This window comes from Hibiscus syriacus, unplaced genomic scaffold (genome assembly GCF_006381635.1).
Source record: "Hibiscus syriacus cultivar Baekdansim isolate YM2019G1 unplaced genomic scaffold, ASM638163v2 tig00002840_pilon, whole genome shotgun sequence".
In the NCBI taxonomy this organism is placed as follows: domain Eukaryota; kingdom Viridiplantae; phylum Streptophyta; class Magnoliopsida; order Malvales; family Malvaceae; genus Hibiscus; species Hibiscus syriacus.
Genome location: NW_024061947.1, coordinates 10,595,113 through 10,612,725, shown reverse-complemented (window position 1 = coordinate 10,612,725; position 17,613 = coordinate 10,595,113). Strand labels below are relative to the sequence as shown.

The following is a 17,613-nucleotide window of genomic DNA, read 5'->3' as shown; positions in this document are numbered from 1 at the left end:
CTAAACTCTCAAAAAGCCAATTCACCTATTCTTGACAGTTTTCGGTTGTCAATTTAAGCTTAATAAATCCTAACAATTGGTATCAAAGCTTAACTCATTAGAAGGTTTAACCACCTTGAGACGATCTTTGAAGAAGCTCTATCAATTCCTAATACAACTGAGTAGATGGCTTTAACCTCTAGCTCTAACCACATTGAAGATTCTCAACCGGTCAACAAGTCACCTTATTTCAATGGAGCAAATTATGCCTATTAGAAGAATAGGATGATGCTCTTCATTTAAGCCAACAATCTAGGACATTGGAACTAAATCATGAAGGGATACTCCATTCTACTCAGTGATATGGATGAGTGGAGTGATGGAGAGAAAAATAAGTTCCAACTCAATTCAAAGGCTATGCACATTCTATTTTGTGCATTAGGCCCGGATGAATATGGTAGAATATCCTCTTGTTATAATGCCAAGGAGATTTGGGATAAGCTCTAAGTCACTCATGAAGGAACCAATGAAGTGAGGGAAACTAAGATTAGTCTTCTCAACCATAGCTATGAGAATTTCAAGATGAAATCGCATGAATACATCAAAGCTATATCGGATAGATTTCCCGTGATTATCAATGATCTCAAGGGATTTAGAGGTGTGATCCCTAATGGGAAACTTGTGAGAAAGATGTCTACTCTCTTCCAAAGTCTTGGTAATCGAAGAAGATGGTGATCATCAAAGCTAAGAAACTAAATACTCTCACTCTTGATGAGCTTATTGGTTCTCTTCTCACTCATGAGTTGATGGTGAAGGAAGAAGATGAAGATGAAGAAGAAAAAAAAACAAGAAGAATGAGGTAGACATTACCTTCAAATAAACCAAAGAGACAATCAAGACTCAAGTGAAGAGATGGATGAAGCTGATGAAGAAGAAGAAGAGATGGTCAAGCTCTTCAAAAGATTCAAGAGATTTATGACTTCTAAAGAAGTGAAGCATGAATCGAGTAAAAAGAAGAGTCCCCTGGTATACTTCAATTGTCAAAGAATGGGACATGTCAAGTATGATTGTCCCTTCCTAAAGAAGAAGTGATCAAGTAAAAAAAGGCATATGTGGCAACGTGGAGTGATGAAGATGACTATAATGATGAAGATGAAGTAGTTAACCTTTGCCTCATGGCCATCGAAGAAGATTCAAAGGTATCTTCTAACTCAAATGAATTAAATTCATATTCTTTTGGTGAGTTACAAGATGCTTATAATGAGTTGTATTTGGAATTTGAGAACATGAATTCCAAATATAATAAACTAATTTCAAAATTTAAAGTTGAAAATGATTTATTTTGAAAAACAAAATGAGACTTTGAAAAATGATTTATAGCTTTCAAACATCAAAATCAATGATTTAGAAAAAGAAAATTTTGATTTGAGTGTTAAGCTTGAGAGCTTAACAAAAGAAAAATAATTAATTTCTAAAAACAGCTCATTATGTTTAAAAATGGCAAAATGCTCACATTGTCAATTTCATTGTCATTTAGAACATTGTCCTTTAAAGAAAGGAAAACATTTTAAAATTAAACAAGTATGGATTCCAAAAGGAACAAGGGGCATTGAAACTAACGTCCAAGGATCCAAAGTAATTTGGATACCAAAATCCAAATAAATGTCTCTTGTAGGTGTGTGGGAGCAATAGTGACAAAGTGAAGAAATTGAGATGTTCTAGCCACACTTGAAAAGGAATGGATAACCTCTAAGCTTAATGTTTTTGTTTTGATTAATTGGTTGCTCATTTAGTTTTATGCATGCATGAGTTTTGATCTTAAATGATTATGCATTGTTTTTCATCTCATGTATGTTGAAAAGTGTATTATGATGAACATTTTAAAGACATTTCTAGTTAAATGCATATCATTTTTGTCTTTTTTAAATGATTTTTTTTAAAATTGTTTTAAAAGACATTTTTAGGTATTTGACCTACCTAACCCAAAGGTTGATGGCGACTCCAAATTTGTTTTCTAAAATAAAACCTGAACTTTTCCAAACCTTAGTCGAGTGGCGTTCATGAGCTTAAGGACCTTTTCGACAAGTTCTTCACGTTTAACTTATTCAATTGACAGTAGTGAATACATAAACTCATGGACCCATCATTCTTCTTGATAAATAAAATCGATGCTCCCAACACTGACATACTTTGGCGAATAAACCCTACCTCTAGGAGCTCTTGAATTTGGATCTTAAGTTCCTTTAATTCAGTCGGTGCTAGGGGTGAGCAAAACTCGGCTTGACTCAAAAAATCGTTTTATTAATTTCAAGTTATTCGAATCAAGTTATTCGAGTCAACTCGAATTATAAATTCGGTTTTTGAGTTTGAGTCGAGTTGAAATTTTGAATTTTTGAGTCACTCCAAAAACAAAAAAAAATGACTAAGTATTTTGACAATTTTATGATTTAGTCCTTGATTTCATTATTTCTTTAATTCTTCCTTCATTGTAAGTCCATTTTTTTTACCAAATTTGAACCACATGCTCCTAAACCATAGTAGAATAAATGTGTACTTTCAATTCCACTTTTTGATAAAAAAAAATATTTTTCAATTTAGTCCTTCAATGTTTTATAATCTATTTGATTTTTCAATTCGTCATTTATTTTAAGTTTATTTTTACCAAATTTGAGTCACATGCTCCTAAACCATATTAGAATACATGTTTACTTTCAGTTCTTCTTTTTGACAACACTTTTCTTATTTTTTAATTTAGTCCTTCATTTTTTCATAATCTCCTTATTCCTTCAATTTCTCGTTTATTTTAAGTTTGTTTTTACCAAATTTAACCCACATGCTCATATACAATAATAGAATACCTATGTAACTTCAATTGTTCTTTTTTTCACTAAAGGTGTACTCTTTTTTTATTTAGTCCCTAAACTTTGTATTTTACTCAATTTAGTCTTTTGACTACAATTGTTTGCAAATTCTTTCTTCTCATCAATTCCTTAACTCATTTATACTCTAATCAATATTTTACCCTCAAAATACTTTCTTTAAAATATAATACTTTAAATATATTTCATAATTTTAGATTGTATTTGATACATTAAATAGCATTATAATATGAAAGAATATATATATATATATATATATTGTTAGATAAAGTCAAAAAATTGGAACAAATCATTGTCATAATACTATAAATAATTATAATAAAATTAATATAGAAACCCGAATAACTTGATTCGATTTGAAAAAATTTCAAGTTAAATTCGAGTTGTAAAATATGACTCGTCAACTCAAATAACTCAATTTTTTTACTTAACTTGACTTGACTCGATCGAATGATCACACCTAGTCGGTACCATGCGGTAAGGGGCGATGAACACCAGAGCTAAACCTGGCATAACCTTGATGCCAAATTCTAACTCTCGATCGGGATGTAAACCCAACAACTCTTCCGAGAATACATCCGGGAAATCTGTCATTGCGTGAATTTCTTCTAGAATCGAACTGGAAACATGAGTGTTGACTACAAGGGCTAGAAACACCCCACAACTCTTGCTTAACAACTTGTGGGCCTCCAAGGCTGAAATAATCCATAAGGTAAAACTGAGTTCCTCACTTGCCATTACAATCTTGGTGTCATCTGATTTACGAAGCTTGAGTTATCTAATTCTACACCTCATACTCGTATCGTTCTCGGATAATAAATCCATCCCAATAACCACATCAAACTCTCGAAAAGGTAGTTTCATCAAGTCGACTAGAAAGATTTGGCCTCAAATTTCTATTATGCATCTACGGTGGACCTTATCCACTAACACATCTAGCCTTAGAGGACTTGAGACACGAACCTTGACTTCTAAGTCCTCGGCTTGAACATCTATCTTTCGGATAAGACATAAAATGGAATGGGTTGAACCCGGATCTACCAAAGTAGTAACAGGCATTCAAAAAACTATAAAGATCCCTGAGATAACGTCAGCAGCCTTACAATCCTCCTGAGCTGTGACTGTGTATTGACGAAGCAACTCTAGCCTCAGGTCCGACTATTGACCTGTCGGTACCTCTACTCTTCTGTCCAAAAGCTGAACTACCTCCTCTCTGAAAGGATCTCGAGCCCTCTGCACAGTTTGAGTCAGTCTCTGAAAAGTCGGTAGCGCCACCCTCCATGTATCAGGGCAGTTTCTGATAAGGTGCTCAAGTGACTCATATCCATAGCACACTCAAGAGGCTCGATGACACTCCCTGAATACCTTATACCGTAAAGTCTACAAGTACGGGGCTGCATGGCTCTAGCTAAACCACACATGCTCGCTACAGATGTCGAAGCCAGTGATAGTGGTCTCCTACGGCCCTCTGATCCCTGTCTACGAACTAAGCCTTGTCTTGATCTTTGAGACAGAGATGGTAAAGGTCTCCACGACCCTCGGGAGTCTCTATCCCTCTTGGCTGATGTCTGGAATGATTCAGTGGTGCCAAACTGTCAACGACTCTACCCCACTGAGCTATAAGACAAACTAACTCTCCTTCTCAGAATTCGCTCAACCGCCCTCGCTTAGCGGGTTAACTCGAAGAACACTCTCGGTGGGTCGGCTGTCAGGTGTGAGAGAATATCAATGTGATGGCCCTCCCTGAACCTCCTACGACTGTGCTCCTCAGTAGATGCTAACTCTAATGCATATCGGCTTAAGCGTAGGAACTTGCTCTCATACTCATATACTAAGTGGTCACACTAGGTCAACTGCAGAAACCTATCTCTCAGGTCGTTATTATGGGTCTCACCTATATACTTCTCCCTAACCAAGTCGGTCGGGCTTTAGTGCCATCATCACCCTTCAGTAAGGTGGTGATGCCATCAAGGTTTCCCTTAGGGGTAAGGTGAAGCTGTAGCAGAGTGCGAAAGGTCTCACAAAGCCACTGGTCTGCTGCTACGGGGTCATCATCGTCCGATCCTATAGAATCGATAATCCTATAGCGGCATAATCTCTCGTGAGGGACTCTTGCAGGGTTGCTAGGGGCGGTGCAGATAGAGCGGGTGCAATAGGTGCCCTAGGTATGGCCCTCACGATGTGCCTCACCTAAGGGTGTCAAATCCAGGTATCCGATTTTCGAGTACTAAAAGTTTCAGGTACCAAGTCTTTGGGTATTTGGTTTTTCGGCCTATGTCCTGACTCGGATATTGCGGGTACCTAGTATTTAAATTTTGTGGGTACCCTAATTCGGGTAATCGGGTACCCGGTTCTTTTTTTTCAATTTTGAAAATATTAATTTTAAAAAAACTTCATTTCTGAAAATAGATACAAACATATAAATTTATTAATAATTAAATAGGTAAATTTTATATTAATAGAAATGGATTCTGGAAGAAAATAAGAAAACGAAAGCAGTTTTACAAGGAAAATCCAGCTGAAATAGAGAATTATCTGTATCTAAAACTAAAATCATCATTTTCTGAATAGAAACGCTAAAAAATCAATAATAGAAAAAAAGTTTTCGATTAAAAATCTGAAAATCGTAGTGAAAGAAATATTAAAACGAAAAACGTATTGGGTTCAAATAACAGTTGGACTAATAAACATGAAGTTCTTTTATATATATATATATAAAATAAAGTAACCGGGTACTCGGGTTATCGAGTACCTGGAAAAATCTAATTTTGTAACCCGGTTGGGAAAATGTCAGGCAGGGTACCCAAACCGAAACTTCAATTTTTTTTTAAAAAAAGTACTCGGTTTTTTAAGTTCGAGTCGTCGGGTCGGATATTTTTGAACACCCTAGCCTCAGCGCTTGTGTGAGGTCTCTAAAAAGTGTCGCCTCATCTATCACAGCATCCTCCGGGATGCCTATGTCCTTGGAGTCGGGACGAACTCGTCACCCGTTTCTCCAATTAGAGAGGCACGACTCTCTTCACGACCCTCTTGACTATGGGTGGGAACATAAGCCATAACCTACGTATTCCTAGAAGAGAAAAGAGTTAGCATTGTTATTTCTAGACATTTAAGTACGCTTGATACTCTAGAGGCATGTACTTCACGGACACCTAACGACTTTAACCCGTGGGACCTAGGAAAGATTGAACATGACACTCTAACACCACTAAATGTAACACCCTAATTTGATCCGATCAAAAAGTTGATGGATTAGAATGTTACACGGGACCACCTAAGTGACTAGCCATTTTTTAAAAAAATCATTGACCAAATTTCAACATTCACACGTGACATAAAAACCAAAATAAAATATGTTTACAAAAATATAGTATTTCAAATATGAGAGAGCTCCCAACATCATTCTCCAAAATATGTAAATAAGAATTTATAGAGTTTACAACTCAAATACATAATAATGGTCAATGACAGTACATGTTCTCTACAATAATCGAGACGTACTCTGAAAGGATGGACGAGCCTGGAAATCCAAGTCTGACAATAAGCTCCTTATCTGGCACCTATGAACCTGCTCACAGAAACACATTGCATGCGTTGAGCTCACAATCTCAGTGTCACACCTTTGATATGGTGCGACTGATATCAACATATTATACTCAATTTCTTATTCAATTTCTCCTTCAATACTTAACAGGTTGTTTAGTTCTTTGAAACCTGATATAGGAAACTCGTTAAACTCGCCCTTTTCGACTCCATTTGATTGTGATACTAACACCACATTGAGTGACAACCAGAAGCAGTGTATCTCTACAGAGAATCTCTCAGACTTAGCCCTTCTTGTAACTCTTTACTTGAATTCAATAAAAACTTAAGTTTAGTGATGATTTTGAAAAGAAAAATAATTGATTGACCAAAATTAAATCGCATGAATAGTTATGTGACTAAATATGTAATTTACTCACAATTTTTAAGGGAGTTAGCATATTGGGGTAACTGAACAACGATTTAAACTTTAAGGGTAAAACGTCCTGAAAAATACTTTATGGACATATCGGTACAAATATTGTAATTTAGAAGATAATGGTGCATTTAATCCTTAAATCAAAGAAGAGCTTGACATGAACACATGAATTGAAGGCTTAGGAGATTATGATTTCTTTTACCTGTTTTGATTTATATGTGTGAAGCATTGCAGTAAGTAAAGCTTGGAAAACAAACTGAAATCTGGAATTCCTTTTCATTCACAAAAAAATGTGAATTATACATCACCTAGACTTGACCTCTTATAGCAGATTGATAACAAATTTAACAACCTACAGCTTCTAGAATGGATTCCTAACAACCTTGACACGTATGCAAATTAGTTATAATCCAGCTTCTTTATGTATGCCATGCATCAACAGCTAAACCACGTGAACATCACCCTCAGCTACATCATGTATCTCAACATTCTCCCCGCTTATTTTCCTTCCCTTTCTTAAAAAGATACTACACCCAACTTTTCTCGAAACTGCTCAAACACTGGTCTAGTGAGTGGCTTGGTGAAACCATCAGCCACTTGAAATGCAACAGGAACATAACTAACTCGAAGATGACCAGCTGCAATATTTTCTCGAACAAAATGCAAATCCAATTCAACATGCTTGGATCTAGCATGACACACGGGGTTTATACTCAAGGCAACAACACTCGTGTTATCACACCAAATCACAGGTGCATCACTCAAGGACAACCCAAGATCACGTAGTAAAGCAGCATACCAAGTAACCTCAGCAGCTGAATCAGCAACACTTCTGTATCCAGCTTCCATCGTTGATCGAGAGATAATCTTCTGTTTCCTAGAATTCCATGCAACCAAACAGCCCCCAAGAAAGACACAATACCCAGACATGGACCTACGATCAGTGGATTCAACAAATCCTAAGTTCAACATGCTAACCTTAAGTTTGTCATTCCAATTGTATGGGGCTTGACGGAGGCCATAAAGAGCCTTTTGTAACTTACAGACCAATGGAGTACCATCTGAAGCAAACTGTTCAAACCCTGGTGGCTGCTGTATATATACATCCTCATGCAAGTCACCATTTAAGAAGGCAATATTAATATCAACTTGCCTTAGGACCCAACCTCGAGCAACTGCCATAGTCAAAAGCACATAAACGATTGAGAATTTCACAACTGGACTAAATGTGTTATGAAAATCAATACCAAGAACTTGTGTAAACCCTTTTGCAACTAGTTGAGCTTTATACCTAAGCACAGAGCCATTAGGATTCCGTTTGAGCTTAAAGAGCCATTTTCACCCTACCACAATTATATCAGCAAGCAAGGGCACAAGCACCCAGGTTTCATTTTCAAGTAACGTTGAATACTCAGTATGTACTGCTTCAGTCCTTGCAACAGAATGAAGTGCTTATTGAATCGAGGTTGGTACAACGTCATCAAAAAATGTGTATACACCTTTGGCTTAAACACGCCACGTTTACTACGGGTCAGCATTGGATGAACATTACTGACTGTAGTTATTGTATTATCTACAGGCATTGTCTGAGTTCCCATGGTAACCTCAAAGGTCTTCTTGATTAACACTAGAAATGTCAAGCAGAGCAACAGATTCATTATCTGGCCCTGAATGTGTAGACCTGGGACTAGTATTATCTACAGCTAACTGAGAAGTGGCTGGCAAAGAACCAACATCTTACTGCAGCTTAGTCGTGTCCATTACAATATCGAGAGGCCTGCTCAAAGTTATATCAAGTGATGACTAGTTGGTAGACTTATCACTAGCAAAAGGAAAATGCCATTCATCAAACTACACATGGCGGGAGATAACAACACGCTTATCAGGTGTTAAACAAAGAAAACCTTTGTGTTGAGAGCTAACACCCAAGAACGTACATGATTAAGATCGAAAATCAAGCTTATGGGCATTGGATGGTCTGAGATGAGGAAAACATCTACATCCAAACACTCTGAATGATTCATAATCAGGCTTATTTTTGAACATACACTTAAATGGTGAACGTCCAGCTAACACCCTAGAAGGAAGTCTGTTTATCAAGTGCACGACCATAACTACTGTATACGACCAATAACTGGTTGGCATGGATGCTTGTGCAAGCAAGACTAACGCCAACTCAACAACATGCCTATGTTTGCGTTCCACAACATCGTTCTGTTCGGAGATGTGTGGACAGGTAACCCAATGAGATATGTCAGCTTCAGCAAGCAGTCGAGACAGACGACGATATTTACCTCCCCAATCACTCTGAACATCTAAAATCTTTAGCCCAAATTGTGTGTCTTTACAAGTTGATGAAACATATTAAAAGCATAAGCAGCCTGGGACTTATCCTTGAGAATATATAACTACGTGTGTCCAGTACAAGCATCTACAAAACTAACATAATACTTGTAGCCATTAGAGACAACAGGTGACGACCCTCATAATTATGTAAATACAAGTTGGAAAGGGAGCTCATACACAGTAGACGAATCTTAAAATGGAAGTTTATGGCTCTTTCCCATATGACAAGCAACACAGGTCTCATTAATATTTTGCTCAACATTACATCAAGTAATTTGCAAATTTGCGAAAGTGTTCCATGGGCAGGATGCCCAAGGCATCTATGCCATAGTTCATACAGATTACGTGAAGCAGTAACACTATTGGCTTCAATAGAAACATTATTATTACTTATGGAATCTACTTGAAACAAATATAGACCATCATTCTCTTATCCTTGCAATAACACTTCACCAGTTCTTTCATCACGAACGCAGTAATGAGAGGCATAAAATTCAAAATAGACCTCATTGTCCCTAGCAAGCTTCGAGACCGAGAGAAAGTTTTTAGTTATCTTAGGTACATGTAGCAAATCATTCAACATCAAAGCTCGAGAAGAAGAAGAGCATAAAGCAGTTTTACCAATTGCTATAATAGAAAGATAATCACTACTGCCAACAGTAATATTACCTGGTCTAGAGACATTCTTTTGATTAAACACGTTGGTTGAGTCGGGTGTTACATGATGCGTAGCCCCGTAGTCAACCACCTAGTGATCCCTTGTGGTAGTAGTAAAACGTGGCTGAGGCTGCGAGGAATGACAAAGTTGTGCCTCAACACGAGATTTGGTGCATCACACACAGTCATCCTCACCAGTAGAAACCATCTCAACACCGGAATAATTAGCGAAGCCTGACTCACTACGAGCTACTGCACGATCTGTTGATCGACCAGTGAAGGTCTGATCGAACCTATACCAACAGTTAACAACCAAGTGACCATTTTTGCCACACAGCTGGCACTGAACACGTGGACGACCACGACCACGTCCTCCACCGCGGCCAGAATTGTTAGAACCTGATCGTCCAGAACCGCTCAAGCCAGCTTGCACTACATGCACACTTATTGGAAGGTACTATTCCTGGGAATCAAACCCAGCCAATTGCGTTTCTACATCAATCAACATCGAGCAGATCTTTTCAAGAGACAACTCATCCTTCATGGTGGTGATGAACGCAATGTATGGTTGATATTCACGAGGGAGACCTTTTAATATGCTAACAACATGCTCGGCTTGAGGAATCGCACTTTCACATGAATCTAATGCATCACAAACCTCTTTCATGCGAGTGAGATATGTGCACATGATGTCATTGCCTTTCAAACCCAACCAATTGCGTTTCTGCATCAATCAACATCGAGAAGATCTTTTCAAGAGACAACTCATCATTCATGGTGGTTATGAACGCAATATATGGTTGATATTCACGAGGGAGACCTTTTAATATGCTAGCAACATGCTCGGCTTGAGGAATCGCACTTTCACATGAATCTAATGCATCACAAACCTCTTGATGCGAGTGAGATATGTGCACATGATGTCATTGCCTTTTTTAAGTGATTGGAGTTTGTAATGGAGGCTGATAACAACCATGGTAGATCGGTTCGCAAAGAACTGTAGGACCGTGCTCCAGACCGTCGCTGCCGTCTCCGCTCCAACAAATTGGGACAGCAAATGAGGGCTGATCATGGATAAAAGCCAAGACGCTAATGCACTGTCTTGTGCAACATAGTCTTCATACAACTCATTTGGCACCAAATCACCATGCTCGTTTACAACCGTTGCAGATGGAGAAGAGGCAGCTCCCGTTAACAACCGTTCCAGTTTATGAATGCGAACGGTCAGTAGAACTTGCTGCTTCCAAAAAGAAAGTTGACTCATCAAGAATGATGTTAACCTTCTTGTTTATAAAGGTCTTCCCTACCGAGAACTCCATGTGACGAGAACAACGCATACACAAAGGCAACCTCAGGAACGAATAGCGAATGATACCATGTGAAGCATTGCAGTAAGCAAAGCTTGGAAAACAAACTGAAATCTAGAATTCCTTTTCATTCACCAAAAAACGTGAATTATACATCACCTAGACTTGACCTCTTATAGCAGATTGATAACAAATTTAACAACCTACAGCTTCTAGAATGGATTCCTAACAACCTTGACACGTATGCAAATTAGTTATAATCCAACTTCTTTATGTATGCCATGCATCAACAGCTAAACCACGTGAACATCACCCTCAGCTACATCATGTATCTCAATAATATGTAATTTTCTCTACACTTATTTGAACTCGAAACATATCTGAAAGTAAGAAGAAATTACGTAAGCACATGGAACGGATCCGAGTGAAAAAGAAACGCAGGTAAAATCGTACAAATTAGAGAAGAAAATGCTTTGGGCGTAGACTGTGGTGATGATGGGAAGACGCTGAGATTCTATTTCACCATCTAAACTCTACCGCGTGACCATTCGCTTCCCTAATTTAAAAATTTTCCCAGTGATCCATCGTCTTCTTCATTTCTATCACCATTTTACCAGTTCTGCACTGCAACTTAGAGCCGAGTATAAAACACTATCTCTACTCAAGGATTAGTAATATTTATATAGGTTAAATTCTGAGTTGGCCCCCCTTCACTTGCTAAAATTGAACTTTAGTCGAATATACCTTAATTTGACATTATTTAGTTATTTTACTTTTATAACATTACTTTATAGCTAGTTAAAATTATTAATTATTATTGTTAGAAATATATTTATAAAAAACATTTTCAATATAAATTAATATCAACGCGATAAGTTCCAAGAGTGTGTTTTTTAAATAAAAATCCTCATTATTAATTTAACTAGAATAACTAACGTGTCAATTATTTGTATTGAAGAAGGATATCATAAAAACAAAAAGATTAAATCATACAAAATTACAATATAAAGATTAAATATTAAAGTTGAGCATAATAGAATAGCTAAATCTAGAAATCGACCTAATATTAATGTTTGTATTCCTTTTAATTATCGTCGTTTCGAATATTGTTCGGCGAACTCGCGAGGATCGTGCGCTTTCCATTAGGAAGTCGCGTGGGTCGGGCGACCGAGCTGAACGACAAAGTTGACACAAATAAAGCAATCATTGAGAAAAGGTTTGGTAAATGTCACATCACGTCATTCTTTACTGCGTAATTTACACTTCAATCTAATCGGCAAATAATTGATAAACCAAAGCAAAAGAGCAAAATACAAAGAGTAGTATGAATTTTTCCCCAATTTTATTATTCCAGTCATTTTCATCTTCAAACTTTTGTTGTATTCTTTTATATTTAATTTTTTTAATTTTCATTAAATTTATATTACGGATAGATTATTTTTAGGGTGACTGAAATTTAGTTTGATTATAAAAATTATTTTTAATTTTTTTTAAATTAATCGAGTTAAATTATTTGATTTATTCAAGTCCACTCAAATTTTTTATTCGGAACTTGAGTTTGAATTTTCAAATTCTAAATAACAAAAAAAAAACATTATTTTACTCAAATTTTTTTATTAGATTATTTTGTTTACAATCATGTGATAAAATTATATTGTAATGATGTTTAGTGACACCATCGTTGCTTTCAAGTACTGACTCAATGGCATAACGTAAATAGAGAGTTATCCATAAACTATAGCTCAAACGATTTTTGGATAAGATTTTATCATATCTCTCTCAACAAATTAATGTCCAGTTCAGACAATTGTTAGTTTCTTAACAAAAAAAAAATGAATTTGGAACATATGAATAGTTGAGTGACCATTTTATAACTTTTAACAATCGAAAGATTCAATAAAACAATGTCTTATAATTGTTGAATCGTTTCTAACTTTTAATAGTCGAGAGACTCAACAAACAACACAATGTAATCAAGAAATCATTGTGTATTTTATCCAATAATAAATAATGCTTATAAATTGGGTTAACTTAATTTTTGGGTAAATTTCGCGTTTAGTATCTAAACTATCAGTTTTAGTCTATTTTAATACCTAAGCTTTTAATTTTTCAAAACCATATCAAACTTTTAATTTTTGTTTCATTTTAATATATCGCCGTTAAAATCTTAACGACGCTGTATTTTTATGGGTAAATTATATCATTCATCACTCAACTATCTTCTCATTCCTATTTTGATACTAAAGTTTAAACGTTTTCAATTAATCTACTTAACTTTCAAATTGCTCTTATTTTAATCACTCTAATTTATTTTATTAATAATTTTGTGGCATGGAATTTATTATTATTATTATTTTATTAACATTAAAGTAAAAATAAAAATAAATTTGAAAGTTAGAGTGATTAAATTAAGAGTACTTTGAAAGTTAAGTAATTAAATTAAAAAAACTTTAGTGACCAAAATAAGAATAAAAAGATATTGATTGATGAATGATGTAATTTACCCATAAAAGGTACCAAACGTTCAAATCACCTATTAAGTTTTAAAGATAAGATAAAAATGAAATAAAAACTAAATGTAAAGTACAATTTAAAAAATTAAAAGTTTAAGTACTAAAACAATCACAAAATGATAGTTTAGATTCTATATGTATAGTTTACCCTTTTTTCCAGTCAACTTCATGGAATATTCATCCTTTATTATCGTCCCCAAGGAGAAGATGCCTTTTTTTAACTGAACTTTAATCTGCAAAATGAAATGAAAAAAGAAATCATCGGTCCAATTTGCAGCCGCTGGAACGTATAGTTATGAGTGCATGAAAAAGAAGTTCAAAAAAGAAATCGCAATTACCAAGGAAAAGAGGAAGCATAGCTTGAAGTAAAAGCTGGTCCTGAGCATTGCTGATGGATGCTTGATGATGGGCTTCCCTGATTTCTGCAGTAGTCCGCTCAAGTTTTCTCAGCTTTGCCTTTGATTTCCGATATTCCAATTTCATTTGCTTAACTTTCCTTCTCATCTCCCATGCCTTTGCTTCCAACGCTTCCAATTCCTTTTCCGGTTCCTTTTCCTTTTCCTTTTCCTGTTCATTGTTAATCGCTTTTAATTAGTACAGAGCTGGATGGAATTGAATCCACTGAAAAACATTGAAATCAACAAGGTTTAAATACGTTGATGTATTATTTTAAAATTTAATCTATTTACTTTATTTTTCGTAAAATTGAATTTTTGTGATACTTTTATCAGTTTGATTTTTAAATCTTTAAAAATAAAAAAAAACATATCATCAATTAAAAAATATAATATTGGAGTTCACTATGTTTACAGTTTCTTAAAGATCAAATTATTAAAAATTATAAACATATATGGACTCCAGGCAGTAGCGATGCACGTTGAATTCAGGGAATTCAGATTTTTTTTTCTTTAAAATCTCGATATTTTCTTAATTAATATATGTACGCCTGAAATTCTATGATGTTATTCTCAAATTTTATCGTAAAAAATTTAAATTAATAATATATATGTGTACACCTTAAAAAGAATTCTAGATCCACCATTTACTGCAGGTCAACTATTAACTATAAAATTGAACAAGAGAAAAGAAACGTCCACGTACCAGAATCTTCATTTTCCGAGATCCACGATATTTCCTTTTGGCAACTTTCGGTTTCTGGGAATCAAAACAATAAGGAATAAAAAATAAGAAAGAAGATAAATATTGCAACCACCGGTTCATACTTCATCGGACTTGTCCCACACCGTTTTAACAATCATGCTTGAAACTTAAAGCTAATAAATATATATTAAAGACGGAACTTCATTTAACTAACGAGCTATTAGGACCAAATAATAAATATTCAAATTCAGTTCGTTTTTGAGTGTAAAGAAACTGTCTAACGTTCCAAACTAAGAGCTTGCTTCAGCATGGACTATCGCCTGCACTTCCACGGGAGAACAGTTGAAAATTCGAGAACCAGCGGCTAGAGACCAATCCATCTTTGCCATCCTATCTGCAACCCGGTTTCCTTCCCGAACCACTTGCACGGACCTCAGATTCCAGTCCCGTCGGATAAACTCAAGAATGTATGGAGCTAGATGAGAAGATAACTCCTATGCGTAATCCCTCTTTTAACAGCAGCCAAACTTCTCTATTGTCTGTTTCTAAGATTACAGACCTCAGACCAAGATCCAAAACACCCCACACCTCAGCCTCGAACACCGAACACATTCCGATGGATTTTTCAGAACCCCCTATCCACGCACTCCCGCGTCTCGGATAGCCCCTCCACACACCGCACAACCAGATGAGCAACGCCAGGCTCCATCAGTATTTACTTTGCTCCAGCCCGACGGTGGTGGCTCCCAGCAAACAGTTCGATTATCCTCATTAACACACATCGGCCATGACCAAACTAATTCAACAACGACGAGTTGTTTGAATTGATGTTGAAAATCAACTCGCTCCCTGTCGTGATAAATTATTCGAATCGAATTCGATAATGACCGGATCTAATTCTTTTAGAACCAATCGGAACATTTATATAGATTACAGTTAATTTGAAGGTACATTCCCCTTGGTTTTCCTGTTAGATTATATCAAAATTTCAAATTCAATCCAACTCAAGGAAAAGGAGGGGGGGGGGTAACGGAGTTTTGAGGACAAATTTAAACCAAACTTATCTGATGTACGGCAAAACATAGCAAATGCAGATATAGATGAAAAGAACGAAGTTTGTTAGTGTGTACCGGTGGGTTGCGTTGAGACGACGATTGGCGTTTCCCCATTCTTTTGTTTTGTTGTTTCGTTTCACAACCCATTTCTGGTATTTCGTACAGTCGCTCTCTACTTTTTTTTTTTTTTTTGATAAGTCGCTCTCTCTGTACTATAACTGAATGCACACACATATATAACGACAGTTTTGTATGAGCCTTACAGGAAGCTTCGGAGAAGTAAAAAGTAGGCTGCGTTGCGCTTCTTCCTCAACAAGAAGCTTCAATGTGGACACAGCTTGAGGCGGGGAAGTAAGAATCGCGCGTTTTTCGTTCGATAGCCGTTAAATAATCTAATAGTCGGCCGTCTCTAATACTCTCGGTTGTTTGCTTTTCTTAACATGTAAGTTTATCCCTCGAAAAATTCTTTCTATTTTCATTTTTCATTTTTAGGAGTGGTAAGGTTAAACCAACAATCTAATAAATTATATATATATATATATATTAAACATAGGTGAATATAAATTAGTATTTGTTTTAAATATTTTTAATTATTTAATAATGAACGTTCAATTATTATATTACAGTCAGAGTTGTTTATTCGGTTAATTTGGTGGCCGACCGAAGCGAATTACCATTAACTGAATTAACCGAACTTTTTTTTCTTTAACCGTTAATTGAACATAACTTTTTTTCGAAAATATTAACCGAACTGAATAAATTTTGTTAATTTTTGAATTAATCAAAAATTTTTAAAATTTTCTAATTTATATAAAAATTAAATATTTTTTTATTCGAAAAAACAGTTTATAATTAATTTAAATAATATATAATTATAAAATAAAAAATTTATATAATTTTTTAATTAAATAATATTGATTTAAATTTAAAATTTATTGGATTTTAAATTATTAATTGAGTTTTAAATGGTTTGGGCCGAACTCATATGTTATATATAATATTTTAATATTTTTAATTAAAAAAACAGTTTACAATTAATTTAAATAATATATAATTATAAAATAAAAATTTTATATAAAATTTTTAATTAATTAATATTGATTTATGTTTAAAAGCTATTAGATCTTAAATTATTAATTAAGTTTTAAATGATTTGGGTTGAGCTTATATGTTATATATAATATATTTAAAATTTAAAATTTAATTTCGATTAATTCGGTTAATTAATCGATTTTGAACCGAATTAACCGATAACCGAATTCTAAAAAATTTCTTAACTGTTAATTAACCGAACTAATTCGGTGGCCGACATAATTAACCGAACTAATTCGGTTAGGTCGGTTAACCGAATTAGTTCGAAAATTTGAGCACCCCTAATTACAGTCGCTAATGTTCGAGCCTGTGACATCTAGAAACAACAACGATTTCTTTAACCACTAAGATAAGTTAGTTCGTGCATAAATTTTATATTTTTATTATATTTATTTCGGTATTTAATCTTTAATTTATACTAGATCAACCCAAATAGGAGGGGTATCGGTTTTATTTTGGAATTAATTTTAGAAAAAAAACTATTATCCTCCATTGATGAGTTCTTCACGGCCTATAATATTTTTTTATCTCACAGTTATCAGCAAATTCAGAATGTTATGGGGCAAATTTTTTAGGCTTGAGATCTTTATTTCATTTTCGTACAAGTGAATTTTTGTAATCCAATTATTTTGAAGAGATGTATATGAAGAGACAAAATAGCATCATTGTTCTATCTCATTTAGGTCACTTTGATAAAAAAATAAAAGTTGAAGGACAAAAAAC

The 17,613-nt window shown here is 35.0% G+C and overlaps 1 protein-coding gene across 2 annotated transcripts in view; it reads right to left on the bottom strand.

Moving 5' to 3' along the window:
- Positions 1–16,155, bottom strand: part of LOC120153963 — a 39,798-nt gene extending 23,643 nt beyond the window's left edge. Inside the window, exons 1-4 of one of the 2 annotated variants that reach the window (XM_039165824.1) lie at positions 15,874–16,152; positions 14,744–14,797; positions 13,981–14,197; positions 13,800–13,875 (exon numbers count right to left, since the gene is read on the bottom strand). In XM_039165824.1, the coding sequence (XP_039021755.1) occupies positions 13,871–13,875; positions 13,981–14,197; positions 14,744–14,797; positions 15,874–16,032 (435 nt within the window). In that variant the 5' untranslated portion in view covers positions 16,033–16,152 and the 3' untranslated portion in view covers positions 13,800–13,870. Of the gene's footprint in view, positions 1–13,799; positions 13,876–13,980; positions 14,198–14,743; positions 14,798–15,873 lie in introns of those variants that run through there. The other variant, XM_039165831.1, reaches the window with a different exon arrangement.
- Positions 16,156–17,613: the final 1,458 nt, after the last annotated feature.